At 57.5% G+C, this 10390-nt stretch overlaps 1 protein-coding gene across 2 annotated transcripts; it reads right to left on the reverse strand.

The window, feature by feature from the left end:
• Positions 1-805: 805 nt before the first annotated feature.
• ID1 (inhibitor of DNA binding 1) lies at positions 806-3249 on the reverse strand. Of its 2 annotated transcripts, none has more exons than XM_073308708.2 (2): positions 1980-3249; positions 806-1314 (listed from the first exon to the last, which is right to left on the reverse strand). In XM_073308708.2, the coding sequence occupies exons 1-2, from the start codon at positions 2673-2675 to the stop codon at positions 1273-1275; spliced, it is 738 nt and encodes a 245-aa protein (XP_073164809.1). In that variant the 5' UTR covers positions 2676-3249; the 3' UTR covers positions 806-1272. The 2 variants fall into 2 exon arrangements, with proteins under 2 accessions (XP_073164809.1, XP_073164808.1); XM_073308707.2 differs by having other exon boundaries at positions 806-1317; positions 1980-3245.
• Positions 3250-10390: the final 7141 nt, after the last annotated feature.

Here is a 10390-nt window from a genome sequence, read left to right on the forward strand (position 1 = left end):
TCTTCCCCCGCCCCGTGATAGGCTGTAACCAGGCTTTGATTTCATTGGTAAATGTCACTGTGCATACACAGGCTATTTCCATTAATAATCAGAATTTATAAGTGTCAAATGTGTGAACTCCTGGTTGATTTAAGGCTGTTTACTTCAGAGAGGGTGATGTGGTTTTAAAGTTATGACCTGTTAGCTTTTTGAATCTCAACAGCTGTCATTATAGTTAACACCTCTGGTGTCCCCTGTCCCATTTCCCAAAATTGTGAAACTTTAAGCTGATCGGTTAAAACACACATGCTTATACCTCTGATAAAGTATAAAGTGAGTTCTGTCCAACCCAGCTGGAACAGTCACCCAAACTGGCTGAGTCACCGCTTTTGCCAGGGAGCCAGGCCACACTCCCACAGGCAATGACCCAGAAGGTTGCTACTGGCCCAACAGGTCATTACAGGACAGACATCAGCACTTTACCTAGGGAGCAACATGTTTGTTCATGGCACTCTAGTCAACCCTCGCCAGCATAATTTCACTCCACCACAGCTGGACTTTCATGACCAGACTAACCCAGGCTGTAGTTGCTCAGGCTTTCGGATTGGACTGTAAGCCAAGGCTAACACGAATGCAGGCATGGCCTTTATGAAGTAATTCATTAACTAACCAGTTTGCACCCCCTGCCCTACAATTTACTAGTTCTGGTCACAGAGCCAAGTCCAGCAAAGCACCATTTAAAGCCATGTTTAGAAGGGCCCCATTGACTGGCAGGGGCAGAGGGGAGCCAGGGCACAGGAACGACAAAAGGAGACAGTTCTCCATAAACAATCAGCATTTGTTTAATAACAAAAACTCCAACTATTGTAGAACAATATTCTCGGTAGCATCATTGTAATATACAATACAGGGAATATTCTCAGCAATCTGAGAAGGATACAGGTTTAGGTTGTTTTTTATAAAGTTAAGAGTCTCCCATACAGAAAAGTCTCAAGAGTCTCTGATGTCGCAGCAGCAGGTGTAGAGCCAGGGCTGTTGCAAAGAGCCCCAGTCCTGGTTCCTGTTCCTCCTTCCAGGATCCCAGAAGGCCCCACTCGCAGGCGAACAGGAAGGCTCAGCGCAGACTCCGCATCCTCATCTCCTTCAAGAGGCTTGCCACAGCTCTCCCTTCAGACTACTCCTGTGGAGCTAGGGAGTGGGGGGGGGACATCGGCCAGACCTCCCCCTTATGGGGGACAGGAGAGAGCTGCCGCTCTTCAGCCCTAGGAGTGCGCCATGCTCCCAGGCAGGCTCTCAGTGGCAGAGGATCCTGTCGCCGGCACTCACACAGGCAGCCTGCTGGAACAGAGAGGAAAGCAAAGGGTAAATCACAAGTGGGGCCATGGTCCTGCTCAGTCTCCAGGTCACAGGGCAGCACCTGATAGCAGGCTTCCCTCCTCTCCATCTCGTGCCTTCGGAAAAAAGCCACATTGGCTAACACCTTAATGCTGCATAGGGACCTAGCCTGACCCACAGGGATGGCAGCTGGGGGTCACTCCAATCCTCCTACAACCAGACCAGGCCAAGCAAGACATTTTACAGTCACAGCCTTCTAGATACAGAGACGCTTCCCAAGCCTTCTCCTCACCCTCATTAGCCTTTCCTGGGTTAGGAGGCTTGAGGGGCTAGCTGCCCAGGGACCCCCCCCCCCGGCCTGGGAGGCTGATCAAGGGAACCCATACCACCGAAGTAGGGCAGCTCCGTGCCCAAGCACGGCTCTGGGGAAGCCCACAGCAGGCTGGTCAGGCCACTCAAACGGGAAAGGAAGGCATGGCCAGACACAGAGAAGCAGGGCACCCGGGGGGGGGGGGAGGCAGGTAGGAGACCCTGGAGCCCAGCACGAGTGGCGGGGCCGGGGGCACGGAAAAGCCCCGGTCAGACGGCAGGAGCGGGCAGAAGGGGCGCGCAGGAAGGGGGAGAGGGGCCCCGCAGCAGGGGGGGGGGTGTCCCAGCCGTCTCACCTCGGCGGCGCCGCCGGGCTCCCCGTCGGGGCCGCCCCCCAGGGGCTGGCCGCGGGCCGGCGGGTGCTGGAGCTCCAGCTGCAGGTCCCAGATGTAGTCGATGACGTGCTGCAGGATCTCCACCTTGGAGACGCGGCGGTGGCGGGGCAGGGTGGGCACCAGCGCCTGCAGCCGCGAGTAGCAGCCCTTCATGTCGTAGAGCAGCGAGGCCGCGGCCGCCGCCTGCTCCGGCAGCGGCAGCCCCCGCGGGGAGCCGCCGGCGGCCCGCGACAGCGACACGCTCTGCTCCGACAGGCAGCGCACGGCCTCGCCCGCGCCCCCGCCCAGCCGCACCCGCTTCAGGGCGCAGCTGGGCCCAGGGGAGGCGGCGGCGGCGCTGGCGACCTTCATGCTGGGCTGAGAGCGGGAGGGGAACCCGGCGGCGGCAGGACCCTGCGAGGAGCACTGGCCCGCAGCGGGCCGCGCCGGCGACTTATAGACGGCAGGGCCCGGGGGGGCGGAGCCAGCTCCCTGCCCAAGCAGCCAATCCGAGAGGCCCTCCTTGAGGGGGCGTGGTTTCCCGCCCCGCCCCCTGCCGCCCGTCTCCGTACAGCGCGCGCGCGCGGGGGCCGCTTTAAAGGGACAGTGACGCGTCGAGACACGTGGGGTTGGGGCGGGAGCGTTTCGCGCGTGCAGGTGGAGGCCGCTCCAGGGCATTTGGCCGGGAAAGGGGGAGGATTAAAGGAATGTGACAGGCACTTGGGGAATAGCTTTTTAATGACTCTTCCGACACCGCCCCCCAACTTGTGGGCAGAGCCCCCTCCCCCGCGCCGACAAGTCCAGCTGCCCAACAGGATCCACCCGGGGGGCAGAGAGCAGAACCCCCCCCCCACCCCGCATGCAACAGGCGGACAGCACTGCGGGGCTGGCGGGGGGCATAGTCTGCAGCCTAAGGAAGGCCGGACCGACTCAGACCAGGGGCCCAGCTGGTGACCCTCCGGCCAGGGAGATGGGGGCAGCTCTGCTGGGGAGCGAGCGGTCGTTAATGAGCGATTCGCTGATTGGGCGCGCAGCGCGTAGCAAACTAGGCCGTGCCCAGGGCTTTGCTGCACCCCCTCAGGTGTGTCGCGGGGCCGCGCGGAGACTCACACCTGGCCCCGGCATTGCGAGCTCGCCTCCTCCCCGCGCTGAGGCGGGGTTCCCGGCCATCGCCCGGCGCCCTGGGGCGGCCGGGGCCGTTTGCTCCTGGCGCCCAAACGCGGGGCCCGCACGACGGGCGCGGCAGCAAACGCGGGGCTTGTGTGAAAGCCGGCGGGAGGGGCAGGCGGAGCGCGGGCCCCGGGGAGCTCGGCAGCTGGCGGGTGCGGGGTCCCCCAGCGCGCCGGAGCTCGCGCAGCGCCCGCCTCCCGCGCTCGCCTTGCGGGGACTGTCTGCAAACCCCCCCCCCGCCCCCGCTTCGTGTCTCCCCCGGCCGCGGCGCTTTGCAGCCCGCCCATCGCCGATCTTCCCGGCGTCTCCCCCGTTCCCACCGCCCCAGCCGCCGCCCGCCCGGGCTCCGCAGCCGCCGCCCCCCTCCGCAGGCTGGGTCTGTGTCTCAACAAGCCGCTCAGACCGTTAGACGCCAGGGCTGTGATGTCACCCATTCATAAAACCCTGAGGGCTGTCAGCCTGGCGCCTCGCGGGCGGGGCCCATGGAGACCACAAGCCGCGAGCCGCCGCCGCCCCCCCCGTCACCTGCCGCCGGGGCAGAGCCTGAGAGCGGCCCCGGCCCGACGGTCATTGATCACCTGGCAGGCCGGGAGGGGAGATTACCGCCCCCTCCCCCTCGCACCGCCTCCCCCCCCCCGCCCCGTGCATCCCCCCCGCTGGTGGAGGGGGGGGGGGCTCCTGCCCTCGCCCTCCCCAGGCCTTCCACCAGCTCATGGCGCTGGCCCCGGCAGCCCCTCCTCCGGCTTGGATGGGGGGCGGCGGGGGGCTTGTTCGCTAATACAAGTAAATCAATATTTCTGTACATATGCAAAATGGAGGAAGGGGTCAGGAGCCCGCCTGGGTTGGTTCCCTGCACTTCGGTCACCCGTGTTCACAGCACTTTCCAGCCACCCCTCTGTTCAGTCTGATGACAGGATAGGAAGCAGAGACCATTAGTCCTGCTTGACCGATGGGGAAACTGAGGCACAGAGCCATTAAGGGACTTGTTCAGAATTGGCAGGGCCAGGAACACAACTCACATCTCCTGACTCCCAGGCTAGTGCATTATTCAAAGACCACCGTCCTTTTTATCCTGTTATTTGTTAGAGCTGTATTTTATTTGCAGCTAAACAATAGTCTAGCTTCTGTAGGTTTTTATATGACATTCATCACCATAGCATCTGAGCACCTGGCAGGAGCACACTAATCTGTCTTGTCATGACTGTCCTGTGGCCAGGGTCAGAAGTGTGTGACGTGGGGCATCGTGTTTTGGATTTATTTCTTCTTTTTTTTAATGTCTACACATATATCTGACCTGGGCCCAGGGTAGGTGCACCTATGTATGTCTGTTTATGTGAGAGAAGGCAGGTCAAAACCACATGCCTTGTACTTGAGGTAGAAGGGGGTGAAATTTGGGATGGGCTCATAGACTTTAAGGTAAGAAGGAACCATCCTGATCACCTAGTCTGACCTCCTGCACATCACAGCACCTCACCCACGCACTCTGGCAACAGGCCCAGAACCTCTGGCTGAGTTTCTGAAGGCCTCAAATCTTGATTTAAAGATTTCCAAGTTACAGAGAATCCCCCATTTACTCTCTTCCCAACCCAAGTATGATGATCAACTAGACCCTGAGCATGCAGTTGAGACCTACCAGCGAGACACGTGGGAAAGGTCCTTAGTTCCTGGGGAGTTCATTCCACTGCGTTGGGCCAGCCCCCAAGGAATCTCTGTCTCCTGCACAGAAGAGTTTTACTCTTAGTGTAATGAGTCCCACTGCACCAGAGGAGAAAAACTGGCCAGCACTGTCTACATCTTTCAGAGTAACAGCCGTGTTAGTCTGTATTCGCAAAAAGAAAAGGAGTACTTGTGGCACCTTAGAGACTAACCCATTTATTTGAGCATGAGCTTTCGTGAGCTACAGCTCACTTCATCGGATGCATGCCGTGGAAACTGCAGCAGACTTTATTTATACACAGAGAATATGAAAAAATACCTCCTCCCACCCCACTGTCCTGCTGGTAATAGCTTATCTAAAGTGATCATCAGGTGGGCCATTTCCAGCACAAATCTACATCTTGACGCTTTAGGCTCTTTTATTGACACTGGCCCCAGGTCATTGAGTGCCTTGACAGAAGGGCTGAGACATGGGTCCCCATGGGGTTCTATTCCTATGGTATCTGGCTACACATTGGGAGAGCAAATATGCCAAACAAAAGCCACTGATGTCAGATTTTCTAGGGCCCCCAGCCCTGTCTCTACCATTACACCCCCCACCTCCCACTTTTTCTCGCATACATTTGGGCTTGCACAAAATCTTGACTGTGCATAAGTTGCATGTATATCCCTACATCAGCTGGTCAGACACCGGGTGCCTGTCCCATCGGCTTGTAAAAACTGCCAAGAGGGGCCGGGGGCTGTGTTGCACGATTGGGTGCTTAGGGTTCACCCTGCAAAAAAGAGGCATTTTGGATTCCCAGTTGTTTAGACTGATAGAAGCTGTTTCTCGCTGCACATGCCTTCCTGGGGTTGTCTTTACTAGACACACACAGCATTGCCAAGGCTGTTCCTCCTACACAAGGCTCTTTCGTGGGTCAAATTTTGATGCTACAAATTTTATCTTTTACATTTTTATGGCCTGACATGGAACATGACTCAGGAGACATTGCTCCTGTTTATTTTTTGTAGGAGGGGGATTTTCATGTTATTTATTTATTTTGCAGTTGTAGATGATTCAGTGTTTTCATCTCCCTCGACTCCCCCAGCGACCTCTGGGCTAACTTCTCTGCAAGATGCGTCAGGATGAGGAGACAAGAGCCTGCGACTGGAGGCAGAGCTAACTTTAGGCATAGGCAGTGCAAACCACTTCATGGGGCCCTGGCTGTGTGGAACCCCTGGCCACTTGCTGGCAGTTAGACTGGAAAGGAGTGGCCTGCTTCCCAGCTGGCTTGATCTCTTCTTTGGACAGCAGAGCCAGAGAAGGCTCAAGACTCACCCCCCACTGCAGTAGTTTGGGGTGCTGGAGGGGGTCACTATCAGGATTACTGCAGCACCTGCTCTGGTTAAGGATCTGCCAACATTTCCATGATTGCTCCTTGTTTTTGGAGGTTTGTAACTTGGCTGGACTTTGCCGGGATTGAGACTTGGCGTCAGTGGAAGGAGCCTTGGACCCAGTTAGGGTGCGAACCCTCCAGGATTGGCCTGGAGTCTCCAGGAATTAAAGATTATGTCATGTGATCAAGTCTCCAGGAATATGTCCAACCAAAATTGGCAACCCTAGACCCCGTACAGCAATGCTAGGAAAGCTCTGATCCTTTTTGTCCATGTCAGGTTCAAAGCCCCTCACCCCACGGAAACCCCGACAGGGTCAGTCTGCTGGAAAATCTGCTCCTTTTCCACGGGGGGCACGCATGGAAACCGTCACAAGAATAGAATTCACAAGAAAGGAAACTGCCCCACCTAAAGACCGGTGAGGCTGAAACTGAAACGCATGCAGAGCCGTGGCTGCTCCTTCAGCCTTGTATCAGGCCCGCCATCGGTTCCTGTCTGTCTGTCCCGGAGAAGCTCTTCTGAGCCATCCAGCAGCGATTCGTGTCCACCCTGCAGAGTCCCGGGATGGCAGACAGTGGAGAGGGCATGGTCCAGCTCACTCTGCCAGGGTGGGACTCTTCATGACTGTGGGTCCGATTCTCCCCACCTGGCACCAGGTCTAGGGGCCGAGAACTGTATGGAACAGCAACGTTTCACCATAACGACTCCACACACCTCAGGGCAGTGGGAAACAGGTCCCATACATAGAGCTGTGAGTGAGGGGCTGCCAATCAGTACGGGGCCAGGGTGGGGGGGGCACCACAGTGGATAGAGCTCAGCCCTAGGAGGCTGTTCCTGACGTAAACCCTCAGTTCTATCTGGCTTGGCCTTGCCTACAGACAAGTCGTGCCTATGGAAATCAGATTAGAAACCAACCTGGGTAAATCAGGGCAACTGCTGTTTATAGACAAGGCCTGCATTTCACTCTGTCACCCCGGTGCTTCCCCAAGCAATTCCTTACTCTTTGAACTCAGCGGGTGCTGCACTTTGCAGGCCCAACAGCAAAGACGATGGTCCCATCTTGCACTGCGTGTCCAGCCCCACTGAAACACTCACATCCCACTTCCCCACAAACAGCCCCACTAGACCCAAGTGCCCTGTAAGGGCCAGTGCAGCATCGCTCTGGGAAGAGCCAAAGCAGGCATGCGAAGCACAGGCTCAGGTGAAGCAGCAGCAAGCAAGAAGTCTGATCAGCACCCAGCGGGGACGTGTCTGCCCCCCAGTCTACGTATCATAAAGATATTCAGCGTCTGTCTCAGCATCTCCTGACAGGACACTGACATGTGACATTGGCCACTCACAGATGTTGCCCACATGTGTGGACGCTGACATGCTGGCACATCTGCCCCGCACCTGCCACCAATACAACCATCCCTGGAGGGGAGAGGGCGTCTGCATCCTGCCTCTAACCTTACCCTGCGGCAGTCAGATCACTGCTGACGGGGCAGGGAACCAGGGTGGCAACAGATGAGGGGTCTCGTTCTGCAGCTCCAGCAGCCAGATGCCTTTTGTCGCACAACCCTGCAAACATCAGGCTGGTTTATGAGGACATCCATCATCCCACGAGAACGGCAATCATGCAGCCTCTTCGCATTCCCCCAGACACACGGCTAGTCTGAGCAGCAAGAACAGAACAGGGCAGCCAGGGCACAGAAGCTGAGGGTAGCAGTTGAGGGTTCTCATGATTCCTGTTCTGGGCTCCGTGGACCATAGGAGCCTCTTGCGGGTTCCCTTGACCCATGAAAGACAATAGACCGGGCTGGAAAGAGGCCAGTGGAAGGCTGCGGCAGAGTGGAGCAGGCAGCATGGCCTGGTGGTCAGAGCAGCTAGCTGGGAGTCAGGATGGCTGCGTGCTCGTTCTGCTGCTGCCACTGATTGGCTGCATGACCACAGGCCAGTCAGTTAATCTCTCTGCATCTCCCTTTCCCCCTCTGTCTAACGGGGAGGATGAGCGAGCAAGTGGGGGAGGGGCAGCGCTTGCCAGGTGCTTTGGGTGTACTGGGCGGAAGGTGCTATAGGCAAGAAAAAACCTGAATCACTGTTTATATTGCAGCAGCCTGGTGTGCACGGCCCTGGACAAACACAGACCAAAAGACAGGCCCTGCCCCAAGAGCTTCCACTCGAAGCATTCATTACTATCCCAGGATCCCAGCCGTGACGGCCTCCTGCCTGCCTACACGCCTGTCCTGCACACACACTGTACAGACCCACGTAAGCAGTGACAACGGGAACGGGAAGGCTCCCATCCATGGTGCAGGACACAGACTACGCAGACGTAGCTAAACCTACACAAGAGCCAAGCAGAGCCCCCATACATGATCCTGCTCCTGCAGGAGTGAAAGCACAGGAGCCCTCTGCAGGAATGGGTGGCAGGGGATGGGTCACTTGTTCTGTTCATTCCCTCTGGGGCAACCGGCACTGGCCACTGTCGGCAGACAGAATACTGGGCTATATGGGCCTTTGGTCTGACCCAGTGTGGCCGTTCTTTGAGACATGGTGATGCCAAGGGGATGGTCAATGAATGCTGGGGACCACCTCAAGGGCGTGGCAAGGGCTTCCTGCCAGCCAGGCCAACACTCCTGGATGCTGCAAGGGTTACAAAGCCTCTGACACATCAGTGGAGACGGTGGTTGCCTTGAAGTAGAAGCATGGCCAGGCACATGGGCTGCCCCTCCAGGAAGCTGTCAGGCCTGGCCTATGCTAACTGCAGAGCTGCCATATCTCACCTTTAGTTAAACCGGAGCAACAATGCATGCGGACAAGCCCCAGGCGGGGTGGTGGAGTAGGTATGGTCCAGGAGTGGGCATCGGAACTCTTAGGTTTGCTACGGACTTGCTGCGTGACCTTAGACAGGTCATTTAACCGTGTTGTGCCTCACTTTCCCCAATTGCAAAATGGGGCTATTGATATATTTACCCACCACGAGGTGCACTGATCAGTAATGTCTGTACAGGGCAGTCAGCGTCTCCCTGCCCCCTGGGAAGGGGCTCCAGAAACGCAGAGTAGGATCAGTATTCTCAACTCCCCAGCCCCGAGCGAGGTTTTCCATTTCCCAGGCAGCTTGAACCCACTGAGCTCGTACAATCCATCCAGGGCTCCTGCAAAAAGCTCCTGGCTCTTTCACGAGTCTCCCTCTTTCACTCTTTTCAAAAGCGGCTTAGATAAGGATCTGTGCCCCATCCTGCCAAAAAGAGACTCAATGAAAACTGGGGGTGGAGGGTGGGGCGTAAAGAAAAAGTCACTCCAATCTGCAGCCTCCGTCCCCCATTGTGCACACACACACACACACGAGTGTGAATATAATATTTCGGCCTCTCCCCCTCCTGCTCCAATTCCCCCTTGAATGTGTGGCCTGTAAACCAGATGAACCAGAGCCCAGCTGTGCAGCGGTATTGTTGGCTCCAGCAGGAAGTATTGATAGCCTCTGCAGGGGAACAAAGCCTGAAGAGGTTAGAATAGGGAGCCCCAGACAGAGCGGCTCCAGCCCAGCTCTCGCCCACAATCCAGCACTGATCTCCCATTGTTCTCCCGCTGCCCTCCGCTGGCTAAGTGGTGACCTGGACTGGACAGGCTGCCAAGACAACAGGATGTGAAAGTTAAAGGTGTTATCGCGGGAAGGCGCCTTCACACCCAAACTCTGGGGCTAGGAAATGGCTCCTTGCCTTGGCAGTGGTCAGCATGGGGCTCCTTCCAGCTGCGGCAGGGGGTGCGATCGCACTGCCTGAGTGGGTCAGTGGCAGTCACCCTGGGGTGGCCCCCAGCCCTGCCATTCCTTCACTAACCCCCATCCTCGGGTCGGGTGGCTGGGGATTAGAAAACACTCTGGCGTGTGTGGGACACTCACTCCCACAAGTCATCCAGCAGGAATCTGCCTTCCTTGCCCCAGGCCTGACAGCGACTCCAGCTGCCAACCCTCCCACAATGCAGCCCCCGGGGTCGATCCGGCCGGCGAGTGCCGCGTGTTGACGGGGGCTGTGGCTGCTTCCACGGCTGTTGGGGTACCAAATTCAATTGTCTTGTGAGATGAGTGACTGCTCAGCTGGAGTGCACCCCCACCGTGATACACCCCGCCGTGTGCCAACCCCCAGGGCGGGTGGGAGCCTCCCCTGAGGGAGCGGCCGGCCACCCTCTCCTTGCAGCAGTTCCGATGGCAG

This window comes from Lepidochelys kempii, chromosome 13 (genome assembly GCF_965140285.1).
Source record: "Lepidochelys kempii isolate rLepKem1 chromosome 13, rLepKem1.hap1, whole genome shotgun sequence".
NCBI lineage: Eukaryota > Metazoa > Chordata > Testudines > Cheloniidae > Lepidochelys > Lepidochelys kempii.